Genomic DNA, 20905 nt, shown 5'->3' with positions numbered 1-20905 from the left:
ATGCTAAAGGTATGCAACAGAAATGGCTGTCAGTAAAACTCAGATGTGAACAGACAAAACATACAACCGTAGTTCAAGCCTCTGGCTGGCTGTCAAGATACGTATCGATATATCGAAGAGCCTTTTGTGCAAATGGAATAATTCTTCCCATAGTAAGTCTTAGAAACTAATTTCAGCTGATGGTATGCAATGTAATTTCACTTCTTGTTTCTGTAGACCAGTGGTTAGTAGCATGTCAAATTTCACTCTAACAGGCTTGGCTTTAATTTAAGCTCACAATTAAGGTCTGAATTTCTCTCTTAAAATCTTACTTTTTGCAAACAACAGTCCTAAATTAATGAAATGCAAGTGTAAAACATTTAACCTTAATTTTTATAACTTTTCCTTGTTTTTTGTTAGTAAATATGTTGTATATAAACATAAAATGAAGAATTCAAACAGAACAGTATTAATTAGTACTGTTGAATTATTAGGCATTCAATATGAATTCGATACAATTACTGAATTATTAGGCATTCAATAATGCCTTTGGATTTGAAGGCATGCAATGTAAGTCATAAATATTTTTTAAACTTTAAGATTTCACCAGTATGTTTGGGGTAATTTAAGCCCCTCTGGAATAGCATAAAACACATATTGTGCATATTGGCACTGCTTTGTACTGCCAGGCAACAAAACAGCTGAATACACCTCCCAAATTTAATCTTTTTCCTGCATCTCTAAGCATTCCCTTTCACACCACCACCTACAAACTGTCCATATCCTTGTTCTCGGATACGCTTCCTACTGTTTTCTTCCTTCTATTCTTGATGTTTCATTTTCCCTAACTAATAGAAGGAATGTATTTTTTAAATGTTTGCCTGCCTTCATTTTTTACACAGGATTAAAATCTTAGGCTGCCTGAGCAAAGATGCTGTTGTTTCATTTGCTTGCTGCCTATCCATTTTGGAAAAGAGGAAATTCCCCGAGGACATGCATTGTGCCTCATTCACAGTCCGGGGCTAGCTATAGATGGCTCTTTAGAAAGAGCATGGCCAGGACCAGAGTCTCTGGACAAGGCTTCCGTGGGGTTTATGGAAAAGTTTGAAAGTACTCCAATCCAGTGTTACTAAATTCATTTAGAGATAAATAAATAGCTAAGATAATCACTATTTGGTTTTAAAGAGTGATCTAAAAATCTTCTTCAACAGATAATCTAATCCCCAAGAAGTGTTATTCTAAAAAGATTTGCTTTACAGACAAAAATTAGGTGCAGTAATTTTGAGAAGCACATCCCATATTTGTTTTCACATACATACACAAGGAAGTTTCACACCTGTCAGAGGAATTAATCTCAATTCATCCTTTGCTTAAGAAATGTAATGCCTGTCTCCTTAATTAGAGAGGTTTGAGCTGGTTCTGCTGACACCGTTTAAAACCCACACACTCAATATAATTTTTAATCAAAATATGTGTCATAGGTCCTATTGGAATCTCTGAGTTCTATGTTAATCTTCTCATAGAGCAGGCATATAAAATGGGTTAGGTGAATTGCTTCCTAGCACAATTTTATTCTCTCGAAGGGCTTGAGGACTTGCACGGGTACACAAGTTTCTTGTACATACCTAAATTCAGATGAAATAAGTCTTACCTCCAGTTTTGCACCTATTGCCCTTGAAGTATTCTTCAGTTACATTACATCATGGCCCCTTTAATTCATAAAAATTTTTGGGAGCTTTAAAAGTCATCATTTAATTTAACTCAATTAAAACAGTGCAGGAATGTGGAAAGATAAACATCTTGAAAACTGAGGAAATGCACTTGGTCACTTCTTGAATTGTTATTCATTGCGTTTGCACAAATGCACACAAAATTAGCAAAAGGTGAAAGGGATGGCATATTCCCAGGGTGACAGTACTCTTTTGCACTGCCAGTTAGCACCAGCATTAAACTTTAACAAATGATCCGCAGAACACACTGCCATGTACGTGTAGAGACTGAGACCCAAAAATGCCACAAGGAAGTGAAATGCTACCTTTATGCTGAAACTTAATCTGTCTCTAACAATATAATAGTAATTACTTTCCAGAAAGGATGCTGAAAGAATCAGTGGTACAGAAAACCAAGCTAAGTAGCAATAGTTTTCTTCTAAGACACACACAAAAAAAGGATGGCATGATTTCAGCCACTAAATAAAAATTAAAGAAAACCTTTTAGAAATGCAGAATGGAAAGATTACAGCCCACAGTTGTCTGCTGTTTACAGCACCAGATGAATTTCAAACTATAAAACGGGTGAACATTCAACATCCGGCAAGATATATGGGATAACACTACATGTAGACATCTGCATATCATTATAGGTAACGTTTTCAAAAGGGCATAACTCACTGAAGTACTTGAAAGATGGCATTTGTGTTTATAACTTTATCTATTTAGCAGCTCTAAAGGTCTGTATGCTATGATCAATTCCCTTAGGTAAATGAAGGGCTATATGTAATCTTCTGACCACATAATGATCTACATGGTGAACTACACACCATACTCTTAAGCGCATGGTGTTAAGGAATCAAATTGTCAGTCTAAACAAGCCCAACTATCCAACTATTCTAAAAAACCAAACCCCCTTGATTTGATTTGTTGGATGTTTTTAAAGTATAGTAACCTAAAACAATAAATACGAAAGTTCAATAATATCTCGTCTATTAAAAAGACAGGATACCAGCTTGAAAGTTATAGCTCTTAATCAGTAACTGAGAGTAAAATAAAAACTTCCATCTCCAAAGAAATAAAAAACCCCAATCCACTATGCTATGTAAAAACAGAAAAAAAGGGAGAAAATGTTGCCACTTAAGAGCTGTTTATCTAAGTCATCTCGTTCCAGCAGCTTTTCATTATTCACATTACTTGTCCTGTGGGCACCTCATGTGTGTCTGAAGACTTTAGTACTGCTATTTGAGAAACTACTATCGCCTGTACAGATGTCTCCTGGATGGCAAGAAGTACTTTTTGCAATAGTCAAGAACACCCTGAAAACTATTTACATTTTTCTGCTGCTAAATTGTGACAGAGGCAAAAGCAAATCACTTAACGGGGCCTGTCTTTTGCAACAACCGAGAAAGACTATTCAGCTGCACATTATCTTGAGTTGCCAAGAGAGTCTGGCAATGAAAAAGTCCAAATTGGGGAAGAACAAGGAAAAAGTGGAAACTGGGAAAGCCTGACTTCTGGCAGCAGAGAAGAGAAACTGCTTCATCTGATGGGCTAAGATCCAGAGAAGGCTCAGGCTGATTCGAGCCCTGCAAACGAGATGGAGGTATACAAAGAGCAGTGCTGAGCTTCACTGCTGCACCGTGACTGATGCCTCTAACTGAATGTCCTGAGAAAGCGCGAGCCAGGGACAGAAAATTCTTGAAGAAAAAGCATTGGAAAAGAAATGTCTACAGAGCAGGTAAAACAAGGACAAAGGGAACCCGCCACGTTCTGCTCAGTTTGTTCACTTGGTAGGCCTCCAGAGGGGTTACCTTCTATTTGGGCCACAAACTGATCCCAAATACTAATATGCAACACTTCTATGGATTAATGCCATAACTGAACATAGCTCTACAGAAATAATCCCCAAATGCCACCCCCAAGGAACGGAATCCTAGTTTTTTACAGCTGGATAACAATAATAAAACAAAGTAAGCAATATCAGTGGAATTAAGGAGCCACAGGATGGTCAAGGACAACATTTTGATGTGTCTTCCAACATAGTATTCTGCACCAAACAATGAGGGAAGTGCAACACACATGCAGAGAAAGAAAGAGGGGTGCCATGATTAAATGGTGGGTTAAAAATTGGTTAAGAGGCAGTTAAAAGATGTGTTAGAAATTTTGTTTCTTTACAAATTAGGTTGGATATTAGGAAAAATTTCTTCACGGAAAGGGTAGTCAAGCATTGGAACAGGCTGCCCAGAGAGGTGGTGGAGTCACCATCCCTGGAAGTGTTCAAAAAACGGGTAGATGTGGCACTCCGGGACATGGTTTAGTCTAGTCTACCCTTGATTGGTTTAGAGTGGACTTGGTAGTGTAGGTTAATGGTTGGACTGGATGATCTTAAAGGTCTTTTCCAACCTAAACGATTCTATGATTCTATGAAATTAACATGTTTACGTGACAAAGAATGCCTCAAAAGCCTGTATCTAACTGCATATTAAAACCACACCTAACTAAAATGGCAGCTGCTGAGTATTTAAAAGATTTTTTAAAAGCTTTAATGTGAAATGAGTAAGAAACATATAATGTGTAACCGCTGCCGGATATTGCTTTCTTTCCTCCCGAGCTGTGACGGGAAGCCTGACGAGCAATACGGTCTGTGCTGTGGGAAGGCTCCCCTGATAGCTGGTGTCTCAAGAGCCACACTTGTAGTAACTAATGATCCAGTACTGCAGCCTGTACTTGCACTCTTAGAAAAATTATGTTAAGTTTTATGTATGAAGGACTCAAGTGTGAGTGACAGGCTAAAAGAGGAGGAGCATTAATAGCTGCAAATAGCATTGAAAGGGCCAGCTGAAGAATACTGAGGACTCCTGTGTCTATTGATAGGACACTCCGAAGAGGGGAAACTGGAGTATTAAATAAGGGTAATTTGTGGTTCATATGTCACAATAACAGTGTATTGCACAGAAGATAGGATAGTACAGATGATCCTAACCAAGACACTTCCTCAGGGAAACATAAATCTACTTTTTTTTTTTTTATCTAGGCAATAGATGAAGTGGGATCAATTAATGCTCTGAAGGCAGCTTTTCATATAAAACCAAAGACCAAGTTGTTACTATTCATATAACAAGAATAATACACTTACAATTTTACACGCTGTATTATTAAAACTGCATGTTGTCATGGGCTTATGCATCAGACAATAACTTTGCACAGATATCTGAAGGAGAAACAGAAGCCTTGACCTGAAAAGCCATCATAAAACTTACTGGAGAACATTGCTTTTAGTGGAAGCTGTGCAAAGCCATTTACCATCAGGAAAACAATCAGGAAGTCACCACAGAAAGGACATTTGTAAGTGCCCTCTGCATAGTGAGTAACTCTGCAAGCGAGGCAGACAATAAACTCAACAAACCAACACAACATGTTGGAGGATTTTTTCACAATATGTTATCAACTCTAAATGCAACAATTTTCTGTACTTTTGTGCGCTAGAAAGTAACATGATATTTTTTTTTATGACACAACAATCTACAAATGAATCTGCAGTGGGCTTGGGAAGGGGCTAACTAGACGAGCACTGACGACAGCAGCATTGAGTCAAAGCAATCATTACGAAGCTTTTATACTTTGTGCGTAAAGAAGATTTAAAAATGTTAGGACACAGCCCTTCAGCAAAAGATAAAAATCAAAGCAAAATGCAAGGGTTAGAATCACTGAAGTATCTCAATTAGCCTGCAAATGTACTTACACAACTATATGAATAAGCAAGTTGTGGTGGATATACGGTAATTACATAATTAGGGCAGTAAGAAGTCCAGTACCTCTTGTCTGCATGAGCAAAAATTGACTATCAGAATACAGCAGAAAAACCCTCAATGTAGAAACAGAAAATGTGTTTCATTACTGTAGGTATCAACATAATAAAGAATGTCAAACTATGAAACTATCACTATTAATCTGAACTTTGTTACAAGAAGTTCTCAGTGAAAGAGCTTTCCCATCTCCCACACCAGATGCGGCAGGTAGGGAGGTGAAGGCATCTAGATCATCCCAGGAAGCAGAAATGCCAGATCAATAAACATGACAGCAAATGAAAAATGCCATTTCCAATTAGAAAAATGGGAAAGTGATTGGAAGAAAGAGAACATTGGTTTTCAAGCTGTCAAACTAGGCATTCCTAGTAAACAGGAGTGAAAAAATAAACACATGAGAAGCTCGCGTTAGGCAGTATGGTTTATGTAGCTCTAGAGGTACAGATTTATTCTGTTAAGAGGAGAGAGTCTCGCATTAATTGGGAAGTCATGCACATAATGAATGCACGATGACATTTTGATGCTTCACTTGTCTTCTCCCCTGCCAATCCATCTCTCCGGTTTGCAATCTGCCATTACTCACAATGCGTTAATCTTTGGGGTGAGGACATAAATATTTTTCGGCTCTTTCTGTACGAGAGCATTCAGAAACAGGTACCCGCTTAAGCGCTGCAACGACTCTCCTTGGAGTGAACAGTCACTGCAGTTTACACAGAGACTGCTGGAAAGAGAATTTATCTAGCAGCTAATTCTCAAGGAAACCCTCTTTTCATGACTTTCTCCTATATTTGTATCTAATTTGCATTTATATAACCCTTATTATCTAAACACCTCATAATCTCAAATGTGCTTAACCTAACAAATCCCTAACATAATTCAGGAGCATTAGGGAAGTTTTATATAGATAAGCAGGGATGACGGTAATTTATTTTGTCTAACTTAGGCACCGGAGCTAGAAGGTTAGTCTTCTGTTTTCTACGGAGTAAAAGGGAGGAGCTGGGTCCTCTGAATCGCTCTTCACCTGCTACCCTGGACACGTTCAAGCACAGGCTCCTTCCTAAGCTGTGAAAAGCATGCACTGATGTTCAGTGCTGTGTGTTGCCTTCTCTTGGGTTGATCAAACCAGATCAATGTGGCATTACACCTTTAACTCCCACCAACTCATTGCCCGAGGTCCCTTTCCTCAGCCATTTTGTTTCGTTTGCCACCGAGGAAGGCTCCCACCGGGTGGAGAAGATTCTTTCCCCACTTATCATCTTTCCAGAAGGGAACCAGAATATTAAGCAGGCAATTTTACAGAACAGGAAAAAAAAAAAACACAGAGGTTGAATCAGACTGTCATTAACAGAAAGGTGATTGTGCCAGTTTTAAAATCACTAATGTAATTTTATAATAACAAATTTTACATCCTGCAAGGCTGTGAATAACTGTAATTTAACAGATGCATCCAAAACGTATATATCAAACTAATCTCTACAAAGATAGCATAGGCATGTTCTTAATACGTCTAGTGAGCACGCATGCATATGCATACATAATCAAATATTTACTATTAGATATACACAAGCACCTATATTAATCAATATAAACAAATGGACTGTATCTCCTTCATGTAAAATTTCCATGTAATTTCCCTTTGACTAAAATTCATACCAGCTGGGAGGGGGTTAGTGAGGTTACAGGTAACACCCTGACTCATGAGCAATGCTTCATTTATTGATCTTCAGAAGATGCAGGGTGCAGACCATCTGACCTTCCCTGGAGCAGACCAGGAATGGCAGTCTCAGATCACAAACCCATGGGCCCATTCGGTACCTCAGAACAGTGGGGCTGGGACACAGTCTGCTCCAACCAAAGCGTCACTCGGGAAGAATTTACATAGGTTTAAATTATATGTAGGCTACCTGCAGTTATGGTAATGCCTCCTTGTTCCCAGGGCTTTGAAGATGTGAAGGGAAAATGGGCTCAAGCTGCACCAGAGGAGGTTTAGATTGGATATTAGGAAAAATTTCTTCACAGAAAGAGTGGTCAAAGCATTGGAACAGGCTGCCCAGAGAGATGGTGGGGTCACTGTCCTTAGAAGTGTTCAAAAAATGGGTAGAGGTGGCACTTTGGGACATGGTGTAGTGGACATGGGGGTGCTGGGTTGATGGTTGGACTGATGATCTTAGAGGTCCTTTCCAACCTTAATGATTCCTAGTTTTTACTTTCATTAAAAATAATCCACCACCAAGCCAGGAAACATGAAATTGCTACTCTACCCTTAATTGGTTTAGTGGTGGACTTGGTAGTGTTAGGTTAATGGTTGGACTGGATGATCTTAAAGGTTTTTTCCAACCTAAACAATTCCATGATTTTATGACTCTATTCTACAAATCTCAGTGCAACTGGCTATCAGATCCACTGTAAAATATTATTGTTGTATTCTGCTATAGGGTATCTATACATTACTGTATGCATTTTGTTTGTTCTAGGATATGTATTTGCAGAGCATATTTTGCAAAAAAAGAAAGCGGGTAATATTACCGTAGCACAGAAATCAGCTTTCCTCTTTTTATCTTATCTTATTTGAGGTCTGTTTCTGTTGCCAAGCAAGGTTTAGTAGGCTTCCTTGATTTATAAATCAAGGGTGTTTGTTTCACTAAACCTGGTGTATAATTGCTTGTCAGCAGTCACCTTTGCTTTAAGAACGGAGTGAAAGAAACCAAAGGAAATGTGGAATATTACTGGAAGCTGTCTTTGAACAATGAATAGGACTGTGTGAACAGCTGATCAGGACCCAAAGAGAAAAAAACCCCAAATATAGGGAAGGATTTTGATGATATAAAAATGTTTAGATTTATTCATGCTGAAAATACAAGCTAAAAAGTTTTCATTTTGTATTCAATGAAATTCAGTCTTTAACCTCAAAACTTTGTGTCTGTTTGGCCCTTTCAATCAAAAGCACAGCAAAGGAGACGGTACGCAGGCTATTCACAAGGAAAGGAGGGAAATCCATGCCATGAGCCTTTTATCAATATTTCTGCGTTCAGGATATTCAGCTTGTGCGCTGCCTAACAAGATTCAATCCCTTTCTGTGCACCAGGAAAACACCCCAACCACTTTGATATGGGGTGATTTAGGACTAGGAGCTCAGTGCCTCTGGAGCTAGCACTGTTCCTCTACAACTGGAATATTTAAGGGGCCAGAGGGAGAGTGAGGGAAATGATACAGGCACGGATGTAAGTGGATCACTTCCCTCTGCCCCACATGATGCTCTTCTGCAAATTCAACTTCTAGATGTATTGGACCCATGTTCTGGGGGGGGGGGGGCGGAATATGTTACTTACCAAAAAAATCTATTTCCACACTGCTGGGCTGCACAGCCAAACAGAATATACCTGTCTTTTAGACTCTCATTCTAGAAATACATTTGTAGTTAACTAAGTTTCCTTTGCATTTGCTCCAGCATTTTGAGGTGTGAAACAACGCATACAAAACTTGACAAAGTGGGCTGAACACAACAGAGAACAGAACAACTGACAAATTAGTAGTCATTTCTATTAGCTTGACACGCATAGCACACTGCCCAGCTCCCCGTTGTCAGCAGTCCTGTGCTGCTCATGCTCACCTACATGCTGCACATTCCCGCAGCCCCTCTCCTTATACAAAACCTGCCACTAACCTCCACGTCAGGGACAGCAGCTATCACAAGTGCTAAGCAATCCACATCTAACCCTCCATCAGTCCTTGGCCTTGATTTCCAAAGCAAGATGATAATTGCCCATTTCCTCATCATGCAACTGTAGCTATACCAGTGGAACATCATCAGTCAGAACTCAAGCAGTAGCCATAAGGTGCAGCAGCGTACGGGCTGCAGCAGCGTACGGGTTGCACGCTGTTGCATAAACTTGGAATCATTAAATAGCTTGTCAGAATAAAGCCCGCTGGGCTTACGGCTCATAGACTTCCGAGCAAAGAAGTCAAGATTGCCACTTCGATAGATGCAGTTCCACTGCATTTTTTACTGTGTTGGACTGGATATAAAATGAAAAGTGTAATAATTGAGACTGAGCCAAGAATCTATACTTCATTTCCCAGATCCTTTCATCTATACTTCTCATATTCTCCCTGAAGTCTTCACTAGTTCTCAATCTTGAATATAAATTCTTCAGGCCCACTATCACATTTTTTTTTCTGTTGTCTTCTAGTTTTCATCGAGGTTTTTTCATTGCTTCCACTTTAAATATTACTCTTCCTATTATACCAGCTTTGGGGTGCTTATGAATGATTATTTTTTCATACATCTTTGGAACTTGTGTGTCTTATCTTTCATCTGATGAAAGACTTTGGAACACGTTCCACATACACAGTCAAGCTTGCACACATGCAGACCATGTCATGTCAGCTCTTTAAGATCTCTTCCCTTCAGGCTGCTTCTTCAAATATCTTTTACTCTGAAAGAAACAGTATTCCTACAAGTACCTGTAGATACTCCGTGTAATTTAATAGCAGCAAGTGATGGCAAAGAGGACGAGGGAGGGAAGAGTATAGGAAAAAGAAATACAAGTAAAGAAAGTCTAAGAAAACAATATTAGAAAGAAAGGGCATACAGTGAAAAGAATGTCAATGCAACACAGAGAAGGACAAGTAGGAGACTGGGTAGAACTGAAGAAGTGGGAAAGTGGAGAAATAGAAGAAAGGGAGGAAAAAAAAGATGACGACTGCGAAAACATCTTCTACCATTACCAGTAGGGTATGGTATGCCTGATAACCCTTTTCGCTTAGTAAATGTCTTCCTTCATTTCTATAAACCAGAGGCCACCCTGGAGAGCTGCAAAGCGGGTAGAATGAACCAGGACTGAGATTTCCTGTCCCATATTCAGTAGGTTTGAAAAGAAAAATTTCCATCACACGAACATCGAAACTCTGATTTTTCTTTCATTTGAGGGGGGAGGAAGGGAGAACTAAAAATTGTCAACTTTCACCACCCGCATGACAATGTTCCTACAATCTCTGGACCCACTACTCACTTGCAACAGTCAATGTTAGAAGAGTTTAAAACTTTGCCTTGACCATCCTTGAGCTGGGCTCCATATCTAACCATCTCCAGATTAGGCCTCCCCTTCCTGGACACATCCACTTATTCCACACAAAGCTTACAAATCTCTAGGACTCCATAAAAGAGATCATTTACAGGTTCATAGCTGTAGTTTACGTGCTTAGTCACACTCCACAATCTCTTGGCAAGAACCTCCTTCCATTAAACAGCTGAATAATAGGAAACATACTGAGTCACCATAGTCAAACCTATATACTGTCATCATCCACAACTAATGTATTTCTTTCAGAAAATGCTGATTTGTTGGAAATGAGTCTCAAGAGAAATGTAATAAAAAGAAATCTTTCCAGGGAGCGTCTTTCTCAGCTATTCTGGTACTAAGGAGGTCTGCCAGACCCTTGAAAGCTGCACCCACGTAGCACGGGAAGTACATGCTGAAACGGGGCCGAGATGCTGGTTTCCCTGTCACCACGGATGGGAGGGCACCTTCTCTCCCTTCTGGATGTACAGGGTTTTCTTCCCCTACCACGCTCAATACTCTTAAACTGCTGGGAAAGATACTGCATCTCAAAACAACATTTTCTTGTTGCAGAGATTTTTGTTGTTGCTCAAAACAAACACCCCCCACGCCCCTGAATTAGGATTTTCTTCATTATTCTAAATATACTTTTTAATCCATGTATACTTTTGAAACTCTCACACTACTTCTGTTATTTCTGTTACCCTTTCTACTAATATATTTATCTTCCAGAAGCGTCTCATTGTGAATAAGATAAACTCAGCACCCATCTTGTCAGGAGCATACTAATAAAAGCAACCTGCATCTTTAACGTGTACTGCAATGTGCGCTACTACGTCACATACAGAAATGCAGTATTATTTTCACTAGCTTTGCAGACTGATTCTGCACAAAGATGTAAGCGTTGTCTTAACAAATGACTAGCACATACAAAGCTGTGCATATACTACAATCTTTGCAGTGACTTTCTGTCTCTGTTCATTAAGGAACGTATTTTTTCCCCATTTCATGCATTTTAAAACATCTCTAATGAGTTTACACACTAAGCATTAATATTTCCTTTAACATTTTTCCATTAGCTGTGTCAAACTGAATCTCTTGTCATTTGTCATGTTGCACTGAAGGTCTGATAATTAACAAATATGTTGCTGCTGTTGCTTAATGATGAATGCAGTTGTACAAGAGCGTGTGGTTCTGCCTTTGTGGCAGTTCTTCGATCTGACTCTAACTCAGAGCCATGAACATGTGTGTAAGATGCTATATAAAGCACTATATTTGAAATGCGTGTGTGCGCGCTACCATGCATTTCATACATACTACATATACACACACACTATGCATAATTTAGCTTATGTTTTATAATGTATTTTCATAGAGTACTATATCAGCTCATGAAAACATGAAGGAGAGTCAACAGCTTGTTGGTGCCCTCTTGCTCACTTAGATTTAGCATGCAAAACACTTGCCTGTGCAGAATTACAATTATTTTCCTAGCAGGGACTTCTTTCATCAGGTTTAAATATTGCATAGTCCAAGCTAAACATCCTGACAAAAAATGCTTGCAGTCCCTGGCCTCTTAAACTTTTTCACATCATTTTCAGTTGTTTTTTCTTCAGAGATACTAATGTTAACACACCAGTTAGCTTCGTGCTCTTTTTTCTCACAGGCACTTGCTACCTTGCAGCTTGCTGGCCACCTGTGCACACTTTGGGAAATTTTTGCTGCGGAAAGCAATAAACGCTGAACCAAAGTGAGTGCAGGAGTGGGTCACGGGGGCACAGGTTACTGAGTGACAGCCGGCATTTTGCTTTAACCCTAACAGATGTGCTCTACAGTTGAGCAGAGAAAGTCATAGTGCAGATGAAAGTGCTGTGAGAGGCTACAGAGAACAGACGACGGGCCTTTTAACGTTGCACTATTTGCTCCAGGTTGGTATTTTCTTGTGATCCTTGTCCACCTGCAGTACACAGAGAAGCATCTTCTGCAGAGACAGCGTGCTCTCTCTAGGATGTTATCATCCTGAACTCGAGCTTCCAGAAAGAAGCAATATATTCATTTTTCACATCCTTTTCCCACTTTTCAATCTATGGTAAAACACACCCCGCTCTTCTCTGCGTAGGAAGTCCACTTGTTTTGAGAAGGATTAACTATTCTCAAATGTTAAAATCAGAAGTTAGGCCTTCATTAGTAATTTATGTTACAAAGGGAGAAAAGATACTTTTTACTTTTTGATGTTCATTACACAGCTGATCATTTTAATGGCATTTTATTACTTCCTTTTCTCCCTTTAATTGAACTGCTTTCTAACTCAAATTAAGCATCTAGGAGAATTCCAGTACCAGTGCAGTATTGCAAAATCAGTTACTGTATAAATGCAAGTAATTTTCTCGCTTTTAACAAGTGGGTTTCTTCACACACGGTGATGGTGTTCTGAAACAGTGGCCCTAACTGCAAGAAAACACGGTCTGTTCTGCCATTTTGATGGATCATCATTGCAGCAGTCCGTTATGAATTCGGGACACCCATATTTTTATCTGCATAATGGTAAATAACACCACATTTATTGTTTATTATTCATACCCAGTTGCGCTAATCTGTCCTCCCATCCAACACCTCCCTGATATTACAGAAGCCAACAAGGGTGGTGAAGGCATGCAGCTTGCCCTGGAGGAGCAGTATGGATGCCATACGCTGCCCTGTGCTGCTGTGGCCGTTGGCTGATGCAAAGCTGGATGTGTCTCCGAAAGCCAAAAGAGGTCCCTCAAACCCGCACCTCTGCACTGTCCTGAGACTGTTTTGGCTGCAGCTGTACTTTTTACTGAGGAGAAGAGAGAATCTGTGGGATGCTGCCTCTGAATCTGGGTATACGGAGTTACCTTTGCTTTCCCTCCAGCCAAGTGGGAGTTCCTGCATGGTGGGGACCTCTCTCAGTGTTGGGCTGTATCCCACAAAGCTGGACACCAGTGGGGAACAGCTGGGAACGCAGGACGGTCTGAGCTCCGCTTTGGATTTCATCTTTCTTGTATGTATCAGGAAGGCTACTTAAACCACAGTGGGCTGAGACACGAGCCATGTGCTTATCTGAGATAGGTAAAGTAAGGAACAGATTCACTTGTGCAAATTAGAGGAAAAAAAAAAAAAAATCAGTGAGGTTTCTTTTTTTCAGGGAGATTTCTCAAATTTGTGCCTTTAAAAAAAAACCAAACAAACAACCTTTTGCCCACAGATGGTAGCTGCATTCTGAAATCACTTTTCTGAAAAAACAACCCTCACAGTTCTTATTTATTAGCATGTTATCCAGGAAAATCTCACTAACCTTCACAAATCAAATCTGTCTGCCGCATGACCTCCATTATGGACCATACTCTTGCCTTCACTAATATCAGTTTAAATCACCAGTGACTCTGCTAACTTCATAATGTTCCTTTTGATTTACACTAGTGCAAAACTGAAAAAAGTTTGCCCTTTCAAATAATTTATTTTCCATTTTTTTTGCAGCTGCAGATCAAGCCCAAGATTTTCTCTGACTTCCAGTAGAATGATCCATGTGAGAAAAATATCACCCTCTATCAATAAACTACAATCTGAATTTCTCAGATTTCCCCTCATGTCCCATTCATTAAAATATTTCTTTATGTTTATATTCTTCCTGCAAAGGGTTTGTGACATTTTTATTTAAAGGAAGTGATATCAGAATTCATTAAAATAAATTTAAAAAGCATTTTGTGTATTCACACTGGAAATGTGGTGCTGTTGATTTGCAAGTTAGCGTTCCCAAGACGTATGTGTATGTGAAAGATCAACACTGGAAGACATTTAATTAACACAATAAATATCACCTCAGATTGTTAGATGTATCTTTTGTGACCTGATACCCATTTCTCACACTGTAATATTTATTCTGCTGGAAAAAGAAACAATCATTAAAAATGGGGATTTGTGAAGAAAAAAATGTAAACAAGCAAGCAAGCAAGGTCTTAATCGAAAATAATCCTCTGAGCATCCTGTTATTTGGACTGAAGTCTTTTGATATCAGGCCTAGTGATGAGCTAGTCACTTCACAAACTTAAGGGAGTTTTATTGGTATAAAACTGGCATAGGATAAAGGTCAGTCTGTTTCATTTTAACGAGTGAACTGAGATTATTTAGTACTCAATTTACAGGCTGAAAGTGCATTCTGCAATGTTTATCCATTGGGAGAAAGAGAAAGAGACAACCCTAGTTTCCTGAAAAAATACTCTGCAACTGGGGACTGCTTAGCAATTGCACTAATAAAACATTTAAAGAAACATCAGGGCTTAAACTACTCAAAACTTGTTAGATAATTAGGCTGATTGTCACTTAGGACTTGATGCTGAGAGGTGCTGAGCAAAGTGCCAAGATCCTCAAATGAATAGTCCATGAAAACTGCATCCTTCAATTTAAATGCAAACTCTGGTCCAGAAGTGGGAAGATGCCAGATCAAGTCACAGGTAAATTTGGAAAACTCAGTCTAGATGGTTTTGTTTGGTTTTTTTTTAAATATTCCCTTTAAATATTTGTTGTTCACTGAGGCTAAGAAAATTCCATTCATTTCTCCATGCTGTTGCCCATTTAATGAGGCAGAGAAGCACTTTATTATTCCCCTCTGATGAATATACAAGCACCAAAACCCAAAGCTGAACAGTGAAACAAACAGTAAATTATTTCAATCCTCTTAATTCTCTGCTTTTTTTGGCAGATAATGCCATAAGTCATTTTAGCTTAGCAGTCACAGATTGAAGAGAGATTTCTTTCTAAACTTTGGAAATGTTTAAATTGAGTGAACTAACAGAAGAAATAATTTTTAACTAAACAAGGAGAAAATAAAAGGAGAGCTTTCCAAATATTACAGTGGCTATCAGCTCTTTTTTTTTTTTTCATGTCTTTTTGCAACGAGTCTGAATACCACTTTAGGACGGCAACTTTCCCCCATTCAATCCAAATCTATGCAATGCAAAGTCCCATGAAACTCAGTAAACTAAAATAACCTTTTCCTCCAAACTCCTTCCCCAAAATTCTTGAATAGTCGCCTGTGGTTGAACCGGAATGCATTTGGAGGGGTTTGAATTAAGTGCAGCTAGCCCAAAAGACAGCTTGGCTTCCTACAGAGGTGTAAAGGATAAAAAAGGGATTGTGGTGGACAGTGCATTGTTATTGTGAATTATGCAGCGAGCTGAAAGGACACTGGAATAGTCATCAAAGTTCCTAAGAGCTGCTCTCTTCCAGATGAGCTAATAGAGTGGCTCTGAGCTCTGAGGTTAACTGAAATCAAATTTAACAGTGCTGTAAAATACATTTGCTGTATTTGACTTCTTCGTAAAGTTAGAGCGGTGATTCTGCTGACCCTGTTGTCAGTAACAGCTCCATTTAACTCAACATTAGCTGCATGAAGACGACCACAAAGTTTTACCTAAAGCACGTATGGCAAGCTGTAACCTTCGCAAAGATCGATGTATTTTTGCATATTCTAAGAAATCGGAAAGCATGATCAGAAATCTATGAAACCGTTCACTGGGTTTTCAAATATCTTCATTTAAATAACACTCAGAAGGAAGGAGTCATTGTCCAGCACTGTTTCATTAATAGGCTTACATGATATGTGATCGCTTGCAAAAACGGCTAGCCCCAAGAAGAGAGACCTTGGAGGTCCTTTCCAGCCCTATGTAATGGAAAGATGACACTGGAGTTATGAGAGGCTTACTGCTGCAAATGATCAGCATCTCATTACTTTGTTCTATAACTTGAATATGTATCATTTTACATCCCTATAAATTTTTCAGGTACAGTGCTAATATTAATCATTTATTAGATGTAGAAGTGTCGACTCCCATTTGGTACAATTAATAACGCACGTCAAACTGCGAGATAATAAACGTGTGTTCTTTGAAAGTGAGTTAGAATGCATCTGATGCTTTTATTTTCCATTATCAAGAACTGATTTGTCATCTTAAAAAATTGTTTTCATTATACTTTTTGAGGGGAAAAAGGGATTTTATACCTTAAGGCTGTATTCTCTTCATTCATTTGAAAGACCACAGAGATGCAACACCTAGAGGAAAGTTTGCACATCTTAATGGCACCTCTGGAGATCTGTTGCACCTTTTCCCACAGAGAAACCCTCACCCTGTATAGTGCCATTTTCCACATCTCTGCAGGAGCCCATACCATCTGGCAGGCCTTGGCTACGCTGGGGTTGTGAACAGTAGAGTAGGTGTGAGCAGAAACATGAACATGGGCTACAAAATGAGGAACCACATGAGTTATGCCTTCCTTGACAGCTGGGGCTGTAAGAATATGGTCCACTGAAGCCGAAAGAGTCCAGCATAACTCGGCTGGGAGCGGGAGCTGACTGCAAGAGCACAGGAGTCTCAGCTATTGTATTGAGATGTAAGTGTAATCATCTGACCCTTGAGCATGAATAACAAAAGTCTCATTGATTTCAATTAGAAGAGGCTTGGGTCTATTTACTGTAACTGAGTCGATTGTCAGAAAATAATTAATTCCTTGTCATGTCTCACGTGTATTGATTTTTGTAATTACAATGAAATTGGAGGCAAGGGTGGGGGAAAGGAAATGCACTTGATTTATGTTTAATTTGATGCACAAGCTGTCAAAGACAAAGAAATTGAGATGCAATGACCATGCCCATCCTCGATGCCTTCCTCTGTGCTTAGATAACGAGTGCCAGACACACGCTGTAGTGGAGAATCTGAAATCACACACTGTTCTAACGTACAGAATTCAGTACTGCAGTGTAAAGAGCTGTGTTCCTACAGCAGCCTCCACAGCACGCAGAAGAGAGAGATGCCCAAGGGGAAGAAGATAAGGACAGGACAAGCTTAACGTCTATCAATGACTAAGAGGAGGAGACAAAGAATTAGAATGGGGGAGAAAAATACAAGCTGTTGCTGATGATAAAGCTGCCAGTAGATAATGTAAGGGGGAAAAAAAAAAAAAAAAAGGAGTGAAAGACAAGAAAATATATACAGTCTTGCTTGGTAGTGATGGCGTTAGGAAAAAGATAGCGGCAGGAGAGCATTTGAGCTTTGTTCCCACTGTGCTTCCACTAAAATGGCAAGTTAGAATTTTTTTGACCTACAGTCAGTCAGTATTTGACTTCTTAATTAGGTGACAGTCTCCTTTTCCAAACGTTTGTCAGAGTGGTTGGCCTGTTTCCATACACAACACACAGAGACTTGATGATAATACTCAATTTCTAGTTTCTACAGCATCAGAGATTAGTCACAAAGATATCCTCATTACTTACATAGATACAGTATGACATTTTGGGCCCATTAAAGCCAATGCCTACTCTGATTTCAGCAGGACCACAAGCAGCTGAAGAACTATTTCCAATCTTTTGCCTAACAGTATCAGTTCAGGAAGTAAAGTCTCCAACTCTCATATGAGAAAAAAAGCTTTTTGTTACACAATAGCCTTGCAAATGAAAGCTGCAAAACAGCCTTACATCCAAATATTAAAAACAAATTACGAATATGAGGGAGAGGCAGAGTTTAAGGGTGTAAATCAGTTCTGAGTTAAGTACTTTCATCTAAACAGATGATATTTTAAATACAAAGCACCCCCTCTGCCTCCGATACAGAGATCTAATTTGCATCCAGTTTGTGCAGATTCTAAAAGCTGTTGTCTAAAATGTCAGCACTCTAAGGGAAATTTTCCTCTGGTGACCTACACACACTGCAACAAAGGAAGCTGCAAACTCATACTTAAAAAAAAAAAAAAAAAACCACAAAAAACAAACCCAAAAAACCTCACTGGTGTGGCAGTCTGTTGGCAACAGTTTGTGAAACGATATTCTTCCTGGCTATGACCGAGCTCTGTGCACAACACAACGAACTGTGAGTCAGTAATAAATAACCAAATGACAGTGACTGATGATGGCAAATCTGTCGCCAAAGGAATTATTGGTAAAAATACTAAAAATTCTTTCCCTCTTAATATATTAAACTCTTTGTTTAGGGGTTGAGTTGATCCTGCCAGAAAACCCTTTTAACACAGCTAGCATAAATTTTAGTGGGTGTTTGAATACCGAAGCATGAGAGACTTGCCTGTTAAAAAAGCTGCCCCTAGAAAGGCTGCTGCTTGCATAAAATACATTGGTTCTTCTCAGCTGGGAAATCATTTGATCTATTTTATATCACACGCCCTGTCACTAAGGAAGCAAATATGGATATGAAATACGAACATGAAGCAAAACATAAAAAGAGACTTAATAAAATGAGTAATTATGTTTTGCCTAAATCCTCTCATGCCAGCAAGAGGCACATACCATCATAAATTCAGCAAAGTCTGCCTATTTCAGTATGTGGGAAAGGGAAAAAAAAAAAAAACCCTGCAGCCAGGCCCTGTGAGGCACATTACTGCAGAGGGTTTTCTCAGGGGAAATTGAGAGCCCTGAGTGAGGAGGGCTGATTACTGCAGTGCTTTAACTGATGGCCAGAAGCAGGGGAAGACAAGGGGTCTGGAGCTGCTCTGTGCCGTGACCTAACGCTTGGCACGTGGACAGCTGATGGAAGAGTCTAACGCTACCGGTCCAGCACAGTCTTTCAAAATGCAACCCAAGTCCTTAGTCACAAATTTTCAGTGCTTTGTGCTACTTCTCAGTAAATCAATAAATTAAAAAAGAAAAAAAAAAAATCAAGAAAAAAAGAAGAAAGGACACAGACAAGTAATCAAGTGCCCAAGTATTTGTGAAATGCCAGTGTTAGAAGTACTAGCAGATTATTCTTTGAAATTTAAAATTCCGGCATTTAAATTCCAGTCTTTTTAGTTCACACGCCTGAGAAGCTTATGATCCTGGAGCACCAAATATAAACCAGAAAATTATGTACAGTCTTTATACCCAAATGCCCATGACATCGAAAAGTTCCAGCTTATTTATAAACACGATTTTAAAAAGATGAGTAGAAAATCAGAAATGCAAACGTTTTTATTTTTCCAAACTATTGTAAACTTCTACCAATTCAGACCTTAGCCTAATTTATTCTCTGGATATTTCACAGAAATGACAGGACAACACTGATTAGCTGACACCCAATGCTAGAATTCAAGCTGTAATACAAGCACGGAAACATTAGGACTGTGGACACAGACAAGAAATGGAAAGTGAAGCCTAGAACGCACATTTGAGCAAGTGCAGAAAAAATGAAAGCAGACACGACACAATGGGCTGTGAAGAATCATACTTGGATATGAACTCTGCTGAAAGCAAGTCTCCCTCTGTACAGAAGTCTGATTATACAGTTACCTAGGTCTTCCTACAGGAAAATCGTGTACAAGTGGAGGACTCTGAACCTCCTCTACTGAAGTCAATGGCAAAACTACCACCAGCTTCACTAGGAGCAAGAGTCAGCCTGCAATCTTTAGGATGAAAAAAACATATTTCAGGGTATTACATGTAGGTGCAGTGCATAAAATGAAATAGAGGAAATCCAGCGAGCAGTGTAGAATACTAAGCACTAATATTATGAAGACACTCATTGTTTTCCACAAAAACACATCCTCAGCAATTATCACAAATATCTGCGGCAAGCATGCTAAAAAGATATCTCTTTTTCTTTTCAATGTAAACTGTGTTTTGGTTTTGTACCGCTACAGCACAATAGAGTGAAGGGCACACTCTGCTGGTCAGAAGCACCATTTACACTGAAAACTTTTTAACAATATGAGTACTAAAAAATAAACTCCATTATATGACATCTGGACTTGAAGTGGTGCTCCATAGTAGGCTGCTACTTGACTTTTTTTCATCGTGAATATTAGAGACAATGGCTATAATGCTGTGAATGGACTTTCTCATGTTTAAACATCAGCCTACCTGCTGTGAGAACACTTTCTTTCCTGAAGGACATTTTTTAGCAGTATAGCATTGTTCAAAAACTCTTTACCTTAGGCTTTTCATCCAGGATTTGCTGACGAATCTCCTTGTGTTTTTCTACAAGTTTCTCCTGTCTTTTACTCTGAGCATCTTCTAGCTGTAAGAAAAGAGCAGAGAATGTTTTTTTTAGAGATTGCACATCCTCACTTTCCCACCTTCTCCCCAACAAGTAATTCATCCATCAAAATTAACATGTGATCATCAAAACTATGAATAGTTCTAATATAAACTTACACACCATTGTCACAAGCATCCCTGAGCACAACTGCTCTAACAGTTGTATGTGGACAATGTATCTCAGATTTCACACACAGGATTTAGAATCAGAAACGTCTAAAGGACTTACTGTAGACTTCTAATGCTATTAAAAGCATAATGTGTTTTTAAAAATCCTATTGTTTTGCTTAAGCTTTTATTATATGAGCTGTG

General features: G+C 39.1%; 1 protein-coding gene across 1 annotated transcript in view; it reads right to left on the bottom strand.

Moving 5' to 3' along the window:
- The window catches only part of PLCB1 (phospholipase C beta 1), a 417836-nt gene that overhangs the window by 40796 nt on the left and 356135 nt on the right, over positions 1–20905 (bottom strand). The window contains exon 31 of the mRNA XM_075706801.1: positions 20487–20573. Coding sequence (XP_075562916.1) covers positions 20487–20573 — 87 coding nt within the window. The remainder of the gene's footprint in view (positions 1–20486; positions 20574–20905) is intronic.

Source organism: Pelecanus crispus, chromosome 3 (genome assembly GCF_030463565.1).
Source record: "Pelecanus crispus isolate bPelCri1 chromosome 3, bPelCri1.pri, whole genome shotgun sequence".
NCBI lineage: Eukaryota > Metazoa > Chordata > Aves > Pelecaniformes > Pelecanidae > Pelecanus > Pelecanus crispus.
The sequence above is the reverse complement of the archived record's forward strand: the minus strand, read 5'-3'. Positions and strand labels throughout refer to the sequence as shown.